At 38.9% G+C, this 21692-nt stretch overlaps 2 protein-coding genes across 2 annotated transcripts; one reads left to right on the top strand and one right to left on the bottom strand.

Moving 5' to 3' along the window:
- Positions 1 to 8550: 8550 nt before the first annotated feature.
- Positions 8551 to 12272, bottom strand: LOC122829289. The gene is made up of 8 exons (XM_044113726.1): positions 12136 to 12272; positions 11100 to 11215; positions 10424 to 10500; positions 10222 to 10333; positions 9917 to 10143; positions 9370 to 9541; positions 9168 to 9295; positions 8551 to 9017 (listed from the first exon to the last, which is right to left on the bottom strand). The coding sequence occupies exons 1-8, from the start codon at positions 12270 to 12272 to the stop codon at positions 8775 to 8777; spliced, it is 1212 nt and encodes a 403-aa protein (XP_043969661.1). The 3' UTR covers positions 8551 to 8774.
- LOC122829207 (homeobox protein Nkx-2.5-like) lies at positions 11658 to 16969 on the top strand. The gene is made up of 2 exons (XM_044113577.1): positions 11658 to 12892; positions 15381 to 16969. Exons 1-2 carry the CDS (start codon positions 12439 to 12441, stop codon positions 16025 to 16027), a joined length of 1101 nt encoding a protein of 366 aa, XP_043969512.1. The 5' UTR covers positions 11658 to 12438; the 3' UTR covers positions 16028 to 16969.
- Positions 16970 to 21692: the final 4723 nt, after the last annotated feature.

The raw sequence follows: 21692 nt of genomic DNA, 5'->3' as shown, positions 1-21692 counted from the left end.
GTATTGCTGTTCTAGTGACGTAAACAAATAAATTATATAGCTACACAAAATGTTAAAAACAAACAAACAAAAACTCGAATCTCCCCTGTAATTTATTTTTCTCATATATCTATTTCAATTTAATTTGGTTTTCGTGCCATTTGGTCCAGTTTAGTTCTATGAAATATCTCAGATTATGAATCCAGGCAGATAATTATATTTTACTAATATCTACTTTGAGTAGAATTGAAGAAATTTCTTTGTAATAATCGATAGCATAAGGAGGCACGGAGCTTCCCTTTGAGGATTACAGATCATCGCTTTGCTGCCCGAAACTTCCCGAAGCATTTCGTACAGAACAAAACACATTAGACGAAACTACAAAGAAAGAAAATGATTGTTTAGTTTCACTAAAGGATAAAATGTTGTCATCTTATTGACCCTATAATTCATGAAAATATACTTAACTACAAAAGAAAGCCAACAGTTTAAGAAGATGGTTTCAAAATGGTTTGATTTTCGGAAATAAGACTTGAGAAAAGAGGGCAACGAAACGGGGGAAACCACTTAGTGTGGGTGAAAAAACCCGGAGCGAAGCGTTCAAATAAGTTCAGGAAATGTTTTTCTTTATGACGAAGTGATAAAGCTGGTATCCTTTAAGGTGATTTAACAAAAACACAAAACAAGAAGGTCACAAAGCAGCATGATTAAATGACGGAACATGACGCTTCTCTCCCGTCTTTGTGTTTTAAACTGGAATCAATGAGTCTGGTCTTCTTATTGTTTCACACGTTCACTGTCACTGCACGTAACAAATGTTACACACACACACACACACACACACACACACACACACACACACACACACACACACACACACACACCCACCCACCCACACACACACACACACACACACACACACACACACACACACACACACACACACACACGCACACACACCTACACACACACACACACACACACGCGCCCAGACACACACACACACACACACACACACACACACACACAAACACACACGCTACCTGCAACGTCCAGACAAGAAGGTGCACATTAAAGGAGGCCGCTATTATCTTCTCTCTCACCATCCACACACACACACACACACACACACACACACACACACACACACACACACACACACACACACACACACACACACACGCCCACACACACACGCACACGAAGAGAGGAGACTGGCTTCAAGTGTTTGTCTAACCGCTGGTTTATTTGGATGATGAGGATATTTTCCCCATAAATAAGCTGATAAGTGCTCACATTACGTAACGGGATGCGGCATTAAGTTGCGGTCAAAACCAAAGCAGGTGAGAGCAGAATAAATGGTAACCTGACTGAAGGAAGTGACGTTGAATTTTGAAGTTAGACCTTCATGAATGTGACGTGCTGCCCCCATGAATGAAAAGATGTTTTATCCCGAGCATCATCTGCTCATTCCAACAGAATCCTGTCTGTCTTTGTACAGAATCAAATAAACCTGAAAAGAAGTATTGTGCAAAATTCACTTTTTGTAAGTTTTTTACGCTTCCATTTAGGTCTCTTCTGCTTCTAAAAACAAATCAAGTTCTTTTTTTAGTGTCTGGAAAATAAGTCTCATTTTTATTTTATTTTTTTAAACCCTCCCGATTTGCAACCCCAGCACAGCCCACACGTCACCTAACAACCCTAGCTGAGCGCTAGCACGTTTGGTCAGCTGGTTTTCTGCCTTGTTTGGATTTAAAGTGACAGAGACCCTAAAACGTTCTGAAAGGAGCTCAAAATATGCGGAACCTATCAGACTAAAATCTTGGGAGCCCGCCGCTCCCAAAGTCGGTCCTGGAGGGCCGGCATCCTGCATGTTTTCATTCTCTCTCTGGTGGTAGTAACAACTTTTTCAGCTTGTCAATGTTCTTTTTAGATCTTGGAATGAGCCATCAGTGAATCCAGGTGCGTTAAACCAGGGAGAGAACTGGTTTAACACAGGTTAGGGTACTGCTAAACCTACCCTAACCTGTTCAAGGAAGCATAGGTCACCTTTAGTGTCATGGCTAGCATTTTTTTTTTATTACTATTTTTCTTTTTTGTTTTTTTGCATAAATGAGGAAGTCCAGCAGTGCTCTGTTTTTATCATTTTAACATGTTAACTTCATTGTATTTCAATGAAATATTTGTACTAGCAAAACTCAAAGCAGTACATGACTGTGAAGTGGAATTTAAATGAAAAACTGCTTAAAAGATTTTTAAATCACAATAATAAAGTGATTAGTTCCCCACTTTTTTCACCTTTCCACCAGCTTCATACTCTGGAAATGTTGCCTATCTTCGTCTTGCTAAAGTTTAGACGTCCCTGAAAATAACATTTAACGTCTTCACACAGATTCTCAGTCAGATTTCAGGTCTGGGCCTGTTTTGGTGGGTTTTTTCTCTCTTTCTGCAGCAGATCAATAATGTGTGTGTTTCTCATATTCTCTCACTCCTTCTTCCTCTCCTCTTATCTCTTTTTAATCTTTTCACACAAGCTCTCTCCTTTCCGTCTCCAGAACTATTGCATTAGAAATAAACCCAAAGCAGTTTCTAATAAAGCTTTATATGTGTCAAGTGATGCATCGTAGCGTAAGTCGTAATGTAAATCTAATTGGTTTCTCGTTGGCACTCAGACAATTCTGAATGCTACAAGTAAACAAAAGAAGGATTTGGGTTTAGCCTTTGACTAGACCAGGGAGTATACTTGGAGCCAAATCGTCCCATTGCAGCTCAAGTTGTATGTTAAATATTTTTGCTCCACTCCCTCCTTAAGTCGTTGGACTTTCTTCTAGAATTATTTGTTTTTAGTTTCATCTTATCACCTTTCATCTACTAAACCGCTTACATGACCCTGCTTGAGTAAAGCCTCCCCACAGCATGACCCTGCACCACCGTGTTTCCCTGTGGGCACAGAGTGATCAAAGTGATGTTCTGCCTTATTATTACTATTTTTATTTTTGCCTCATGTAAGCCAAAAAGTTACATTTTCGTCTTTACTACTCAGAGTACCTTCTTTGCAGTGTTTGTTGTGTTTCCTACAGGACTGGTGGCAAAACTAAGCAGGATTTCGTTTGGGTTTTGTTCAACAAAGGCATTTATTTTGTCAATCTTCCAGAAATGATCTATTTAGACTCAGCTTTCCAGGCATTTCTGTGTTTACCAAGACAAATAGTTAGAGATAGACAACAAAAGTTCATCTCCAGATGGGACAATGGACCACTGTTTGACTCCCAACTGAATTCAGTGAAGAAAAAAATAAATATTACCAAGCTTGGAATAAGACAAAACTAACTTAGAAGTAATTTTTCAGCAAGACAGGAGCTTGCTTTAAATTATTAGCTCTTGAATATTGATTATTTTTTAAAAAGCACTAATTCCACAGGCAGATTATTTCATTTGTGACATGGGAAAAATGTCTTGTTCTAAGTGAAATAATATTACAGTGGAACTAGAACATTTTTAAAATCAAAATTAAGGAATTATTTACTTAAAATAAGTTCCTATATCTTGCTGAAAAGTTACTTGTAAGTTAGTTCTGTCTCATTTGAAGTGGACTTTGAAAATAGGCCAAAATTACCTGGTAAGATTTGGTGCTTTTGCAAATCTTATCACCACAGCATTATCTCTTTCTTTAGTTAGTTATTTTTACAATTCCTTTTCAAATCTCAGTCAAGCTTCCAGGAATATTTCTGATTTGGCAAACCTTTGCTCTTTCAAGACTCTTCCAACTTTCCCCTTTTCTGTTTAGTAAAACTACTTAGCTCGGTAAAACCCCGGGGGCATTGCTTGTTTTTATGTCGGAGAGTTATTTGAACGGCTTGACACTTCAGCCTTTCCACATCGTCCACCTTCTCCATGACACGTTCTCCCACTGACTCAGTCAGCGGGGACTTCACTGGAGCTGAAGACAGCTGTCTGCCATAACAAGCAGTCAGGAGAGGCTAAAAGGTTCCCTAAAGCTCCCGGATCGGGAGAAACAAAGATAAAATCAGGATCTGCTTCATTGCCAGACGTTAAGTTTACCCTCACAGTCTGGTTGTTTGTTTCCTGTCAACATACATCCAGTTTGCAGAATTGTTGCAATGTTAATAAGTCTCTATTGGTGACTTTTCAGAATTCAAGATGGTGTTGATGCAGGTCCTTCCAAAACCAGTGAAAGCAGGAGTGTAATAAGATCTTGTCGTAAATGGTCTCGCGATGTTGACTCATCACAATGTTTCTTGAGTTGAAGGGTGCATAGTAAACTAAATCCAATTGAAATCATCATGATGTGATAAGAGATGCACCAAAAACTCTGAAACTATCCATCTGGATGCATTTTGTGTTCCCAATAGGAATAAAAACCAGCAGCAGAGAGAAAGACAAGACACAAACGATATGTAAAAAAGAGAAAGTTGTTGTTGAAAGATGTATAACAACCAGTGGCTTACCCCAGCCAATAAAAATGCAGAAAAAAGCCAGTTTGAACAAATTTGATCTTTCTATCATTACACCCAACCTAAAAGTTTTAGAAAAGGTTTTCTTGTAAAAATGTCGGATCTCTTTAAAACTTTGGTTAATTTTCACTGATCTGACCTGTAGGAAGAAGAAATCACTTATTTCCAAAAATTCACTTCAATTGGAGTCAAATATAGCATTTTTTATTGTTTCATTCATTTTGAAAAAAAATAACTGATATCAAAACAAAAAAAAAGAAGAAATGTGTAACTGTATATATTTTCTGTTTGGAGCGATCGCTCATCTGGGCGTCAGAAAACGGCGCTCAGACTGGCGTCTTTGGATTTAATGCTTATTTAAAATGACTGAAGGTGACTGTGTGCCAGTCTAAACACTATCCGGCCTTTCTCTTTTTTTAACAGGGATGAGTTGATGATGATGTGGCTTGAATTGGACAGAGTCGCCGTGGAGTCTATGCAGAGACATCCACACATATATCAGACTGTTTCCAGCTCGCTGGAAGGAGCTGCATGCTGGGATATTTACAACCTGCACACTGAGACACAAAGGCAGCAAAGACCTGCATCAGCTTTTACACTCACATCTACGTTTTCTATGCTCAATGAGAGACTGTGCACAAATGAGAAATGTTTTAGATTTCAAAATATGTTTCACTCCTAACATGTAAACGTCTGCATCTTCAATTCGTCTTTGTTTGGATTTGAATTTTGTCTTTTCAAACCTTCACAAGACGTCTTATCTACGTAAAATGTGTAAGTATATGTTTCATTCATTCATTGCACAATTTTACTGTCGTATCTATGAGACTGAGAAGCAATAAATCCCAGTGCAAAAGTACTCATACCCCTGGACGAATAAATATTTTGTCATGTTACAAACAGAAACTTTAAGGTATTTTCTAGGGGACAATAAAAAAAAATTTGCTACCATGTAGATGAACTCTGTTTAATGCTGAAGGACATCAGTTACACTGGATGCTAAAATAATTTACCATCCTTCTTCAATCAATCAATCAAGTTTATTTGTATTACACATTTCTGAAACAAATCAGTCAAAAGAGGTTTCCGTCATAAAAACTTCATAAACATATACAGTCACCAATGCCATTGTTAAAATCAGCTTTACACATTAAAATGTTGCTTAATTTTCCATTTATAATGTTTCAGAATCAACTCCAAACAGCTGAATTTTTATGAACAGGTTCAGGAAGCGTGAGTGACTGACATAGCAGCTTCCTGATTCAAACATGTTTCAGGTCCCAGATGTTCCCAAAAGTCAGAGAGTCGCAATCAGCTCGCTTTGACTGCAGCATTTTTTGTGCATAAACACAAATGTTCCAACCTGTCAGGGTGAGATTTTCTATAAACATCTTGTTTTCCTCAAACATCTACGCTCATTACTTTTCTGTTATGGCAAGAAGTTTGGCTTTCTGCTTGATGGCCTTGCAAATAAACCCCCAGATTCAGAGAGTGGGCCTCATATTTAGCGTTTTGAAAGTAAAATAGTTACTTTTAATGTCTGGAAAATGCATTCTGATGTGAAAGCTTCTACTGTTTGAGCAGCTCACATTTTAGAGCGGCAGAAAAGAAGAAATGGAAAGACAATCAGTTTTAAAGGAGCTGGAGAGTTCACTAGTTGAGACATGACTCCTGTTGATCTTTGAGTAAATAAATCATGAAATCTTTTGAATTATCTAACAATCTCTTCGTACTTCTAAGTAAACTGTATTTAAGCTTTCTAAGCAAGCACAGGGTTACAGTAGAGAGGAATGATTTTCTTTTAACAGGAAGTAAAAACAAAACTACAGGAAGTGAAATAAATTGTCATGAGAAGTAGGGAGCATTTCCAACCAGATATAAATCAGGACAGCTACAGTCACACTCCAAGTGTTACAAAAAGGGAAAAAATATGTTTCAAAAATAGATTTGTACAATTCAAATATATTTTAACAAAGAAAGAAAAGATTTTAAAGAATTTACTCAAATTTCAAAAGTTTTCTTCTGCAAAAGAGTGATTTAACATTTAGTAGTCCAAACGTTTTAGAAAATTAAATGAAAACAATTAATAATTTATTAACAGAAAGCCGCAGCAATTCCCAATGAATTGATCATCTGATCCAAACAGAACTCAGTTCAGAATCCACCGGGTCTGACCTTCCGGTGGAGCATGAAGTCAAGCCCTCTGGTGGGATTTCATCCACCTGCGGAGGAAAACACGGAGACGGAGGGGTGACAAGCAGGCGAGCAAAGAGGAAAGGAGCTGATAGGAGCAGATTAGGCCGCGCTAAAAACGTCGGGAAGTTTTCGTGGAGGAATTTTAATTGCCCCGGGGAGGGGGCTGCTTATCGGCCCAGTGCGAGTATTAATGCGACAGGCGAGAAAAGGAGGACAGCGGGCTGCACGGCCTCTGCAGAGCGAGGCAGGCAGGGGACGCCTTCAGTAAGCTGGAGCTAAAAAAAGTTTTTTTTTTCAGTCACACCGGACGAGTTTAAGGTTGTTTATTGGCATGTTAAGCTCTTCCCTCATGTGTTGCGCACTGTATAAGCACTGGAAGAAAATGTCCATACGAAACAGCTGGTAATAACACTGGAGGTGAGTCCAGATTCATCATCGGAGCTAAACTACGGAGTTATTTCACTTTTTTCTTCAATAAATCTGAACTGAATTTTACAGCTTTCAGTTTCTAAATGTATGGCAAACCTGACATATATTATTATTATCATCATCATCATCATCATCATCATCATCATCATCATCATCATCATAATCTGACAGCTGCAGCTGCTCGTGTTCTCACTAAAACTAGGAAAGTAGAGAGCACATCACTTCATTTCTAAAGTCCCTGATTCCCGTAACTAAAAAAAGAAAAGATTAAAATATATTTTTTTTAAATCACTGATTTAGCACCAGAATAAATTACAGATCTGTAGAAAGTGGATGTCTCCACTTTCTAGACATCTATGTGGAGAAACAGCGATCTGTTTTTAAGTGCCAAAATCTGAGACTGTATGAAATAGGGGCATATTAGATTATTTTTTCTAAGAGTGTGTCGGTATCCGGTGTCAGGTTCACGGGTCAAAACTGGACCAAACTGTCGTATAATTACAGAATGAGAACCAGATATCAGGCTGTGACAACAAGTTCTCTCAAAAGTTACTTTTTCAAAACAATTAAAAAAAACTTTACCACTATTTCTAAACATGACCAAAAACCATTGGTTTTCTTTCTCTTAAGTTAGAGCTGTTTTGAATGAATTAAATTTAAAAGCTACAAGAGTTGCATTTACTAATCAGCTAAATTAACAAGCAAACAAAATGACGCTGCAGAAAACATATTGAGCAAAAGATGGTCTGAAAATTACATCTCAACTCAACCGTTTTAGCAGAAAAATTACGATACAACAGAAATGTCATTTGGAGGATAATAAAGATCGTGTCATACTTAGCTACACTTTGTTTATATTCTTTTATAAATAGAAGCAACAGATCGTTTTATACATGCTGGTTTTACATCTTTACAGTCACACAGTGAAAATCCCAAACGCAGACATTTTACGCAAACACGGTTCGCCCTTATGTACACAGTAAAAAACGAAGTGTCAATTTAACACCTATAGAGTTGAATTTAACTCCGTTTCAGATAACATTTGGTCCCACTCGAAAATAGTGTAAAATGTACTCTATAGCCAGTGTCAAATTTTCAGAGTTAATTTTACTCATTTTAGTGTCAAAATCAACAAGTCAGTGAGTCAAATTATTTAACACTATTGTTTGTTTACACTCTTCAGAGTAATATTGTTATTTTATGGAGTTAATTTTACACTAAATTTACTTACAAATTTACACTTTATTGTGTTGTTGTTTTTTCCTTTCTAGTTTTTTTTTACACATATACTATATAATGCTAAATTTTAGCATTGTATGGCTTTTATAAAATCTACCAATCACAATAAACACAAAGTTTTAAGTTCACAGTGACAACATTTATTCAACTTTATGATCCAGTGACATAATTACTGTAACAGTGTCAGTTTAACCATCTTCAAAACAATGTTCACCAAAGATAGCTGGGACAAACAAAAAGAGCAGTGTCATTTGCTTCATATGACATTTGTATGTCAAAGGGCTTCGGATAACATAGATGGTTGACATCAAACACAACAAAACCTTGCATCATTTTAGTAACTTCATAAGCATGAAAATGTTCATTAAAAAAGATACTGTACATAAAGGCAATGTAAGCAGCAACAATTTGTCTTTAACTATGAACACAGACTTGATCTGGTAAAAGACAGGCATTTCAAATAAATAAATAAATCAATAAGTTGGTCAAGGGAGCACTGTATGACGTACCAAACACATAATGGGTCTTAAAGAGCTCATCAAGAGCTCCAACTGAACATGTTGCCTTACATGGAATAGCATAGTTGTCAATCACAATGAAGAATGGGTGAATACTGCTTTGGATGGATCCCTGGCCAAGGAGGTAGGGCTGGGTACGATGGGTGATTTTGTCAAGATGCTGCTGCACACTGGTTCCAACCTATATAAAAAATAAAAATAAAAACATGACAAAAGTATTTAGTGACAAATTTCTGAATGAAGATCAGACAGAATAAAATTTTGAATTGTAAAAATGAAGAGACTGAATTCTGCTTTTTTTTTTTATCTTTAAGCAACTGTTAAGCAGTACCTTTAGAAATCTGATGAGGTGATCCACTGCTTGAGATGCAGACATCTTACTCGGCCTCTTTCGTCCTTGTGCAGATGGTGGTAGCAGATGCAGCAGAAGCAAAATAGCAGACATGTCACTATCCCAACCTATAGACCAACAGCTTCATGTTACTATCATCAAACATATGAATTTGTCATAATTACCTAGAAGACCAACATACCGTTCTCAGCTTCAGCAGCCAACTCTGCATTCCGCAATAAATCCAAAAGCTCAGTGGTGGGTACCAGGCCATGGCTTTCCTTTATAACCTTGGATTTGAGACTGGTGGGCCACTTCTCCAAAACTTTATCGGCAGTGCCTTCGCCAAACAGGAGTCTGAAATCTTGTTCTATCTGAAATGCATAAAAAAAAGAATTTCACACAGTAATAAGACAGTAAATGGCCTGTACTTGCACAGTGCTTTATGAAGTCCAGAGGACTCCAAAGTGATTTACACCACATTTAGTCATTTACATGCTGATGGTGGTGAGCTACATTGTAGCCACAGTTGCACAAGGGAAGACTGACATAAGCAATGCTGCCATGGGCTTGTGCCACCAAGCCTTCTGAACACCACCAGCAGGCAAGGCAGGTCAAGTGTCTTTCCCAAGGACATAACAATTTAGAAAGAGTTGGGGTTCAAACTGGTGATACACAAGTTACAGGACAAACTCCTATGACTGTTGCCACTAAGTATTTTAGTAGTGTAAGAGATAAAACTGTCTTACCAGTCCTGGTGTCTCCAGAAATCTTGGAAAGACAGAGAAGACATCTGCTGCTTTCTTTTCATCATTGACCATTGAATGACGGTAATGGAAGGTAGCCTTCATCTTCTCACGGACAGTGTCATCATCAGCAGAGTGTTTCAAAACAGCAATAGCTGCTTCCACTTCCTCATCTGACAGCACTTTGTCAGCAGTGAAAACCCTGGATTGACCATGGCCTGGTCCACCACCTTAAAAAGAAAGTTTCTAACTCCCAGCCACAGATTTTACATTACTTTACATATATACTCAATATTGAGAAAACTTACTTTTGGGAGATTTGCTACCTGAGGCACCCCTTTCCTCTGCAGTTTTTCTTTGAATAGTCTTTAAACGCCAAGCAAGGTATCCTGAATCGCTCTCTGGATCATAGTAATGCTCCTGTCAATAAATACAAGCAGACTTACCATTCCATAAACATCTTTGAAGGTAAATATATATGCTTAATGTTGCTAAAACCGTTTTACTCACATATCCAAGTTTTGGTCCTCCAGATAGGGAAATAGGGCAAAGATCCCCTGAGCATACATCACTCTGACACTTTTCTGCTGGAAAAAAGAATAACAAAATAAACAACCATGCAAGACATAGTTTAATAGTTAATAAATATGATTCAAAGATAATGCCATTTGAAAACTGAGTTTATATTCCCGATACACTTGAACATAATCAATACAAGCAATATGCCGCCTATTAGCTGCTACATCCATGATGCTAACCATGCTAACATGACTCGTGTGGTGCTACGACCCAAGTACCCACGAATCTGGGCCTTTGGCAAAAGGCAAAGTGATTAATACTATTAAAATTTATAACAGTTAAGTATTCTTACCTTGAAAGCCTTCGGAAGAAAACAGCTAATATTTCGAGGTGGACAACTTGTCTAGCATAGGGCTATCCCTCGGCTTTCTCCCGCTACCCTGAATGTGAACAATGGAATAAAACGGGAACAAAAATGAGGAGACATGGAGGGGTTTTTCACCACTAACAAACCAAGTCATGGTGCCAAAACCATTTGCTACTCTAGTACTCCCGCATAATAGTTGCGAACATATTTAGTGGATAGCAACAGAAGCTATATTATCGTTCTTCATCACAATTAATATCAAAATACGTTACCAACACCAGATTGTTAAAAGTTACTTACCTTTTCTGTAGCAAAACTCCGTTCGTTCAGAATCCAAAATGGAAATAGCCGCCTCACGAACTTCAAAAAACTGGTGCTTCTTCTTCTTCCTCTTCCTCCTCTTCGTTGCCAAAAATCTTTACGTGGCGTTATTGACACTTGGCAGAGTCAAAAGTTTCACTGCGTGAATGTAGCATTTTACTCTGACTTTTAACTCCGATGTCAGAGGCGATTTACACTCCATATAGTTAAAAATACTCTATTTAGATTAAATTAGGTTAACACTGAAATATTAACACCACATTTTTTACTGTGTAGGATTCGTCAGTGCTACAGTCTGAAAGTTTGTATTTATGTTTTCTTCTGTGCGTGAAAGTGTAAATATTTAACACATTTTGAGTGTTTCACAACGGGGTTTTGGATTTAGTTTCATCCCGCGCAAGGCTCACTGTCCTACATGTTTTAGTGGTTCCCCTGCTTTAATGTGCCTGATTCAACTGACTGCAGTTCAACAAACACCTGTTAATCAGTCATCAATTGAAATCAGCTGGACTGAAGCAAGAAAATACCTAAAACATGCCAACACAGTGTGCCTTGAGGACCTGGGTTGGGAAACACTGCATTAAATCACCACATTCTAACCTCGAGTTACGATGTGTCGCTATGAAAGTTTAAAATCAGATAAAGAGCTAAACTTCAACCTCTCTTCCATAAGCTCCCCATTGTGCGCATGTAAAAAGTAAACAATTACAAGCAAAGGTTTTTGGGAAACCTTGGCCTTGAAGCAGCTGGAAGAGTCGCTCCTCTTCCTGAGGCCTACTGATAGTGCAGGAACCCATATTAGCACAAAACAGTTTGCTCAGCACAAAGTGAAAGTCTAAAAGAGTTAAAAGTAGTTACATTTGGGGCCGTAAACAAGGGAGCTTTAATGTTTCCCGGTACAAAATGTGCGTAAAATGTGTCCAAATGCGCTCCCAGAAACAGTGTCTGTAACCGAGTCTAGCAGATTTTTTCATGTGGAAAATAAAACTGGGGAACGTGCGGTTACGTCACGTACTTCCCACCTTCCCAGGGTTCTTCCTCCGTCCCGCATGGACTTTCTATTTCACACACACCCCTCCCCCTCGCTCCAAAAAGAGGCAGAGACGCTCCGGTCCGAACTCCGGTCCGAACTCTCCTCACAAAGCCCGACATTATATCTGTCAGAGATGAGGGCTGCATGGACGAACCCGGTGATAATAGCCGTGTTTTACCGCGATTTATGGCCATGAAGGATTCCAGAAGCTTAGCGGACCTCCAATTACCGACGCTTCCGAGGTGGATTGTTTGAGAAACAGCGGGGACTGCAGAAGGGGAGTGCATGTTACTCGGCGGGCTTCATTTCGTCGATGCCGGAGAGCTGGAGCTGGATGACATGATGCTGCAGAGCCCGCTCACCTCCACGCCGTTTTCCGTCAAGGATATCCTCAAGCTGGAGCAGCAGCAGCAGCAGCAGCAGCAACAGTCCAGCTCCCTGGAGCTCCCGCACCGCGTCCACAGCCAGCAGCACTTGACTCGCTCTCCGTCCCAGCAGGAGCAGCTGCAGCTGCAGCAGCAGCAGCAACAACACTTCCAAAGCCCGCCGTCATGCATGCTGGCCGGCCCTCGGGATAGCCCTTCTTTCTCGGACAGTGAGGACAACCTGGCGTACCTCAGCGCGCTGGCGGTGCGCGACGAGGAGCGCGGGGACCCCAGCCTCTCCCCGAGCATGTACGTCCATCCCGGGCTGCAGGGAGCCAAGCTGGAGGCCGCAGAGCTGGAGGCACAGGAGAGCAGTGAGTTTAAAGCACATCCACACCGTTCTCTGACGGAGAGGAACTTCAGTAAACAGAGTTAAAGAGTGGAATCATTTGGCTACAAAAACTGATCCCATATTTCACAGAGGGATTGATCCACGTTGGGCTCTACTGTCATTAACTGATGTTGGTCAACAAAACCATACCTTCCTAAAATAATGGCCTACGTAACCTTTATATACTAAAAGTGATTTTAGTATATATATATAAAAATCACAACCTCTTTCCTTCAAAATTAAAAAAAAAATCACTTTTGACAACAAGAATGAATGAAAGAAAGAAAGAGAAGGACTTAGGTCATTATTTTAGAAGCTGAGGAAAGCTGGGCGATATGAACTGAGAATTTTACCACGATATTTTGTCGTACTGTTGTGATAACAAAAAAAATCTGATAGAAACTATTTATTACTTCTTTTTTAGTTAAACTTAAATGCTGGTCTTGAAAAATATTCCTATTTGATATAAACTTCTTCAGGACGCCACAAAATTAAATAATTAACCATTGATTGTATTTATAGCACATTTCAGTAACAAGGCAGCTCAAAGTGCTTTACATAATAAAAACATAAAAAATAAAAAGCCATAAAAATATCATACAGGCACCAGTGATTATATTTAGTCCAATGCCATCATCAAAATCATCAATACACATCAAATATGTTGGTCAATTAATGTGTTTATTTAAATATATTTTCGAATTAACTCATGTTTACTGATGGTCTCATGAAAAAAAAACTGTAGAAATCAGTAAAAATTAATAGTTTATTTAACATTAACTGAAGTTTATGTGATAATGATAAATCAATACTCTTATCTTGACAAGATATTTCACGATAAATGATAAACGATATGATAAATGCAATGTTAATCTGTTGAAAGATTAAATCATAATAACTAATTATGGTGGGGGTTTTGTTTTTTTGTTTTTTATGTACTCAATACTGATGTCCCGAAAAATGTGTCTGGATTTTATTAATTTATTTAAATAATTTTTGTTTATGAAGTCACCTGGGCATTGTAGTGTGAGTTATCGCTTGACATCCACACACAAAAATAAGCACAATTTTGTCAAATCAAGATGAAAAACACACTAAATTATACTAAGACTATTGAAAACAGCAAGATTCAGGGCTGTTTTTCTACCTTTCCTCACAGAGCAGCAGGTTCCGACGTTATTCCAATAAAGAGCTTTCAAATGGTGGGAGGCTGAGACGGATCCAGGGAAGTGCGCACATGTCAAACACTTTCTAGTGGTTCGGCTGCGCGCCTCTTACTCCGGGCTCTGTTATGATGTGTGGCCCATAAGCCGACAATTAGTTTAAAGAGGCTTGTAAAAGAAGTGACACGAAGAAGTAGCGCTGATAAACACAGACGGGATGGATATCAACTGTTCAGCTTCGAAACGTGCAGACATTTTATTATTAAAAAATTAGGAAAAGTCGAAGATTCATTAGGCTGTTAATTACAGAAAAAAACTGTTTTAGGAGTAAAGTTTAAAAAATTAAATGACACAAGGCTATCAGCAACAGAGGAAAACATTATTCTGATGAGATAGACATATTAATAAATAAGTATTTCGCTTTATTTTAAATTCTTACGTTTACAGATACAAAAAAAAAAATGGAATAAAAATAATGTGTTGTGACACCTACACTGACGAAACAGATGGTTAAAATTTAACCAATAAAATCACTTTGACAATTTATTTGGGTAATTTAAAAAAATCCATCTCTTAATAGACATAAATTAGTTTATGCAGGCAATTATAAAACGTTCTTGCTTAAATAAATTAGATAAATATAATTTTATTTAATCAGGTTTGCCTTACATGTTTAAAAAACAAACAATAGAGACAGAAACTCCTGGACTGAGAATAACTAATCTTAAACATTATATGTACAAAGTTGATGTGTTTGTGAAACATTTAACGCCTAAAATTGAAGGCCCTTCAGATTTCATTTTTATAGTGTATCCTTCCATTGTTGACTCATGACAGATGGACAAATGTGGGATTTGTGGCAGTGTTTATCTGTAGTGGCCAATGTATGAATGTGTGTTGAATAAATTACGTTCTCAAACAGTATTTCAAAAGGTCTCAGCCTGTGGTGAGATGTGACGTTTCACTGTGTCAACATGATGTGCTCCTGAAATCCGTTCCGGGTTCATTTGTGGCGAGATGTAGAATTATTCCGACATTTTCCTATTTTAAATTAAACTGGGTTTTACATAAATCAGCACCAAAGCGCTCTAAAAAACACCGAGAATAAATTGACGGGAAAAAGTAAAATAATAAAACTAAAACATCACAATAGAGAAGTTAATTCAATGCCAACAAATAAAAATAAGTTGATTATTAAAAAAAAAAAAAAAACAACCTTAGCTTGTTTCTCCAGCTCATTTTCCACCTTATGTCAGTAAAGTGCTAGAAACAAACAATGATGTAACTCGACTCTCCCGTTTCACCCAGAGAACTGCGGGTTGGTGTCCCGGGAAGACGCAGCGGAGGGCGGGCTCGGTGAGTCGGAGAGGCCGGTGCAGAAGCAGAGGAGCCGGCGGAGACCGCGGGTCCTCTTCTCCCAGGCGCAGGTCTTCGAGTTGGAGCGGCGCTTCAAGCAGCAGCGCTACCTGTCCGCCCCGGAGCGGGAGCACCTGGCCACCACCCTGAAGCTCACCTCCAACCAGGTGAAGATCTGGTTCCAGAACCGCCGCTACAAATGCAAGCGCCAGCGGCAGGACAAGTCTCTGGAGGCGGCCGGGCAGCAGCACCACCCGCCCCCGCCGCGGCGCGTTGCCGTGCCGGTGCTGGTGAGAGACGGGAAGCCGTGTCTGGGCGGTGCGCAGAGCTACGCCGCCACCGCCGCGCCCTACGGCTCCAACCCGTACAGCTATAACGGATACCCGGCTTATGCCTACAGCAGCCCGGCGTACAACAGTAACTACAGCTGCTCGTACACCAGCATCCCCGCCCTGCCGCCGTCCAGCACCCCGAACGCCTTCATGAACATGAACTTGGGAAACGTGGGCGGTCTCAGCGGCTCCCCGCAGGCCCAAACACATCAAGGGACAGCGGTCACTTCCTGCCAGGGCTCCCTGCAGGGGATCCGTGCCTGGTAGCCTCTCCAGAACAGAACAAGTGTCCTTTTTACCAAACTTTTTCCTTTTCTTCTTCTTCTTCTTCTTTTTTATCAACTAGTTTGGTGCAAAATGTCTGAATGGCAGTATTTTCTACTCAACTGTTCGGGCCAAAGAACAAGAGTTTGCGTGGAGGCTGAATGTCACTGCAAGGTGGACGTTCTTTTTTTCTTTTAAATTTTTGGTCCAAGAACTTGCGCCCCTGTTTAGCGCCGCAAGGCAAAAGCACAAAGGGGGAAAATGGCGCTTGTCTTACCAGAACCCCTAACAGATTTTTAAATAATTGGTATTACAATTTTACTTTTTGTTTTTCTAGAGACAAAAGGTGTTTTGGTTCAACAGAGAATTGTTAGTCTATTCACATTTATTCAAATAAAATATTAAAGAGCCAAGGCGTTTTGATTGTGTACTACAGCTCAGATACTCCTGTGCGTACCTGACCGCCTAAATACATAAGAATTAATGTAATACAGCACGAAGGCAACAAAAATGTGTCACCTCCATGGGGTCAGAGATTTAGATGCTCGGCTGCAAATTGGAAACTGAATTTTGCACATAAACATGTTAAGAGGGGAGCTGCTGGAGGAGGCCGGGCCACGGGGACTCTTTGTCCCTGTGCCAGGCGCCTTGAAAGGAGGAAGTGTTTCTCCATTTGAGCTCCTTAAAAGGACGCGATTAAGCACCTAAAATACCCCCGAAGAGCGAGCTGCAGCCGGGCTTGGAAAGCAGGAATAATGGCTCTTATTGGATTGCCGGACAAAGGGTGTGTGGTAGGCAGAGCCGACCACTCAGCAAAGACAAAAGCGCACCGGGGCCGTGAGATTGACGTCCTAATATTCCCATTTGAGCGACAGGCAGCGGGTTATTCTGAGCAGAGAAGGGCACACAGAGGGAAAATGTGGTCACTTTTGTTCTCCTTCAGGAGGGTTTTTCTTTCTTTCTCACTATTTTTTTTGTCAGCGCAGAAAAGCTCTGCAGAGATCCCCAGCCGAGAGGCTTCAGGGGCCGCCGGGCTGGAGGTGAAGACAGCGGGGAGGCATTTGTCTGAAAGAAGGGGGTATTATTGCTACAAGTTTCACCATTTACAGCGATGAGGAAAATGGACGGGGACATTTTTGAAGAGGGGAGGAGGTTCGTGTTCTTATTATTTCAGAGGAAGGGTGCTATTTCAGGCTGCAGAGCGAAGTTATTCTTTCTCACAGGTGACTCCCACGGCAGAAATCCACGGCTCCTCAAACAGAAGTTGAGAATGAAATTCTCCCCAAAATAAAACAACGATGAGCTGAAATAAAATAAATGGTCAGGAAGGGAAGATGCGCGTCCTGAATTTTGAAAGTTTTACCTCCGCCACAAAAAACTTTGGAAACGGTCGGCTGTTGATTAATATGCAACAGACAATTCACAAAGAATACCTCAAGACATTATACAAATAAAAACGTATTTACTTGTCCATAGATTCAAAGGCGGTTGGATAAATTCGAGTTTTGTCCTTTTGTTGAACACTAAAGTTAATTCCAGTTTATTAACTCAACTGGTAAAAAGATTTAAAATCCGTTTGACTTTGCAGCGAACTCTCGTCCTGAATGAACAGGTTTCCGCTTCAACTGTAAGTAGCTACAAATTCAATTTTTAACTTTCGGTCTTTTTCTTGTTTTTATTTTTTGCAATATGTTTGTTGCCATGACAACCACCCCATTATGCCGTATAGGTTTCCAAAATGGGCGAGTGGGTGCGCATTTTACAGGTCATGAAACCTGGATTTTTCTTAGGTTTTAAAATAAATCCAGGTTTGAGCTTCCCCTTTGATTTAGAGAAATGAGGAAAAACTGCAGTACACCAACAGCTTTTCATTCATCTCGAAAAAAATCAAATCAAATTAATCAATTCTGTTCAATATTTCTGATTAGAACTGATACATTTAGACACCAGACTAGTTTTTGGATAGAAGTAGTAAACTTAAGTAAGTGTTTAATAAATTCAAACAGATATTTATGATACACTGACGGAAAAAAAATATAAAATTTTAACTATGTATATTTACTAAGATCATTTTCAATCTTTTACTTTGCCCTTTATTATTTAAAAGACCGACAAAAAGTGGAACTGGTTCTGATTAGATCGTAAAATCTTATTTACTTAGTCAGAAACGTTTCCAATTTGCAGCATTTAAACATTTTTCTAAAATCCACATACAGATGTGCCGTTCATTGGTAAAGAAGCCCAATTTGAACATTTCTAAAAATGACAAATTAATGCGTTTTATTAAGGGTGTGATAATTCATTTTCTCGCATCGTTTCATTACTGACTCATGCCGGATATAAATGAGCGTTTCTCTATATCAGCCGACAGAAGAATGATGCTGGATGATTTTAATCAAAATATAATATTTTATCAAATGTTTCACCAAACCGCCGCCTGCAGTGATTTGTAAAATGTAACTTTAAAATGTTAGATGTTAAAATAAATAACGTTCTGTAATATACTTAATAAAGACGTGTGTTTTTTACTTCGTAATTAAATGTTTCATTTTGGCGAAAGACGAAAAATGAAACGTTTTCTTACCAAAACTAAATGTTACCTGAAATGTTTGGGGAACAGAAAAAGAGGAAGCCACATCCTGTTTGCAGCCTGATTGCGGTTTTATTCCGGTGAGCTCAATTAACAATCACTTCCACCTTGCGGCGACTCGCACGCGGCTGGAGGCAGTTCTGGTCTGAACTCGGTCCCAACTCGCTCTTTTTCTAACACCTGTCCAGGTATTTGCTGAACTTATCATCGGGGAAGACAAACTGTCCAAAACGTTGTGTGAAAATGAGAGTGGGGAAGCATCAATTGCTGTTTTCTCTTCGCGTAATTGTTCCTCCAGTCTCAGATCGGCGGTTTCCCAAGGCCATTCTTGTATAATTACAGCCACACATTCGCGTCTTAATGTGAAAAACAGCAACTACAAGTCTGTGGACAAACATCGCGAGAATATCTTCAGCATCCAGGTGGGGATTTCCTTTACATCCCCAGCAGCCAACGCGATAAGCGAAAATACCACAGGGATATTTTATTGCTTTTAAAATATTTTGACCTAAAATCAGTGAAAATTGTTACATATTTACAAGTTATCAGGTTTCACCTTTGAGTGTTTGTGAACTGAATGAAAGTGCCGATCGGCACCGATCGGCGCGTCTCCGCGGCTCCTTCAGTGTTGTCTGCGCCGCGGACCAGCTGATCCGCTGTTTGGGACTAAACAGCGGCGGAAAGGCCCTGATCTCACCCCCTCCTCGGCTTTCTGCTGCTAATGGGGATCCATTTAGGGGTAAACACGGGGAGCCGATAAGCTGTGCGCCCAGAAGTGCTGCCGGGACAGAGACTGATGGACGCAAATAAAGACGAGACACGGAGGCGTCTGGCAGCCAAACACCATCACATTTTATCCCCGATAACAGCAGCATGTGTATCTGTTACTACTATATATAATTCCTTATTATATTCAGTCAGACCCGGAATTTTTATACCCTGCAGGTTTATGGGGGAAATGGATCTGTTTTTCTATTTGTTGAAACTATTTCAGATTGATTTCCTTCTTATCAAAATCCTTACTGGCCTCACAGCAATCAACCTCTTTAACACTTTCTTTTTGCAACTTTGTGATTTTTATTTTTTTTTAATGACAGTTTAGTGATGAGCTTCAAGACTTTGAGTTCGGAAGACCTCTTTGCCAGGACCCTAATTTTCACAGTTTCTCTGTAAGAGTTAAAACGTTTAAAGTTCTTCCAGTCAGAAGAATCATGTCAGTGAAATTCAAATCACTGTAAACCCAAAGGAGTATGAATAATTATGTATTAACATTTTATTCACCAAGTCAGACTAAAAATGTAACGTTTTAGGACATTTCGGATCACCTGAATTATTTCTATTTGCGTGCCGCTCCAGAAGTCATCTCTGTTGGACAGACAATGGACGGGTTTTTAAAAAACAAAAGAAAGAAAATTGTCTACATTAATGTCCTTAGTTTAGAGTTCAATAGTCTTTTAAACAGACCACACAATCCCTCAAACAGTCACTGTTTTCCTTAAGCTTCCTGAAAACAACATACGTAGCATCATTGTTCATTGGGAAGATCCACCAGTTTAACTTCCTGGAAGTTTCCAAAGGTGTTGTTTTTATATTTATACATAATATTCTCTCCTATAATGCAAATTGCAAAAAATCTTCCTGCAGCAAAACTCCAGCACATCACCCCACTTCTCTTTCTAATGTAATGATGGTTATTATGGCCAAACTGTTCAGTTTTGGTTTCATCAGGATCTTTCTACAGATAATAAGAACTATGATCGCGTGTGTTTTTGGAAACTGCTCATAAAAACAGACTCACTATAGATAAAAACACTTTTACCAGTTTCAGCTTCACAAGGTCTCTGACTTTTGTCATGTGATCAATACTTTCCATCATTTTTGAAGTAATTTTTGAGATTGTAACATACATATATCCATATAGCTAAATCTATATATCAATATATATATAGAAAGAGCTGCATAGAAGTATGTATTTTTTTATTATTTAAAAAAAATGTTTATTTTAAAATTATTTTAAAATCTATCCTTTAAAATTCTTTAAAAAAAATTAAAACATATTTTTTTAATTTAAATATATATCTAATTTTTATTACACACTTATATTTCTCTTAATTAATTTCTCCTTTTTTGTCTTGCAGCCTTTTTATTTAACTAATTCATATACAGGTTTTTGCAGCAAATTTTACAAATCTAAAAAAATAAAACTCACAAGAGCGCACCGGACAATTTTTTCACACAACACCTAATTAAGTTTTCTTCAGTGTCTTGTTCATACCAAACACAGAGAGAAACCCGGCAAATCATTTTGATCTCCTTTAACTCCACATCATCTCACAATAACTAATACATTCAGCTGCATCAATAGGAGTTATTGTTCTTGCTGAACTGTAATCATAGAAATTGGTGTTAACTCGCTGTGGCATGGATGCTTTAAAAGCCCTTACACACTTAAGAGATCTTACTAAGTGTATCATTTGCGGCAGAAAGGCTGATTTGTTTACTTTTCAGCAGCCGCCCTCTGACACACAAATCTCAGACGAACACACACATTTTCACACACCAGTTATCACTTTGCATGCAGCTGGCTTTGCATGCCTGTTACAGTTCACAAAGACTTTCTACATAGATTCAGCAGCTTTGGGCTTTATGGGATGTGGAACTGAAAATCCCACTTTCTTGCTGAGACAACTCAGGAAAAATGTGTAACGTTAACATTATTTTCTTAATATTTACATCAAGATTAAGAACGTTTTCCTGGTCATATCATTTTCATCGCTCTGAATCTTAACATCTAACAGCTGCAATGAGAGAAAATACCAAAGGATTAGCCAAAACGGGGCGGCAAGCTCAGTTTCATTTGGGCCAAATAAAAAATCTGAATGTTCTTAAAGGGCCAGAAAGTATTGATGCAACCCATTAAACTGTTAAAATACTAATAAAAAGCTGTTTGTTTCAGCATTTAATAAGTGCTTCTTAAAATTAAATCATATTGAACATCTTTTCTCACTTATCGGTTCATCCAGGATTTTGATTGTTTTTGTGGGGGTTTTTTGTTTTGTTTTTTTGCAATCACAATCA

Source organism: Gambusia affinis, linkage group LG04 (assembly GCF_019740435.1).
Source record: "Gambusia affinis linkage group LG04, SWU_Gaff_1.0, whole genome shotgun sequence".
Taxonomy (NCBI): domain Eukaryota; kingdom Metazoa; phylum Chordata; class Actinopteri; order Cyprinodontiformes; family Poeciliidae; genus Gambusia; species Gambusia affinis.
Note: the sequence above shows the minus strand (reverse complement) of the source record. Positions and strands in the feature narration are given on the sequence as shown.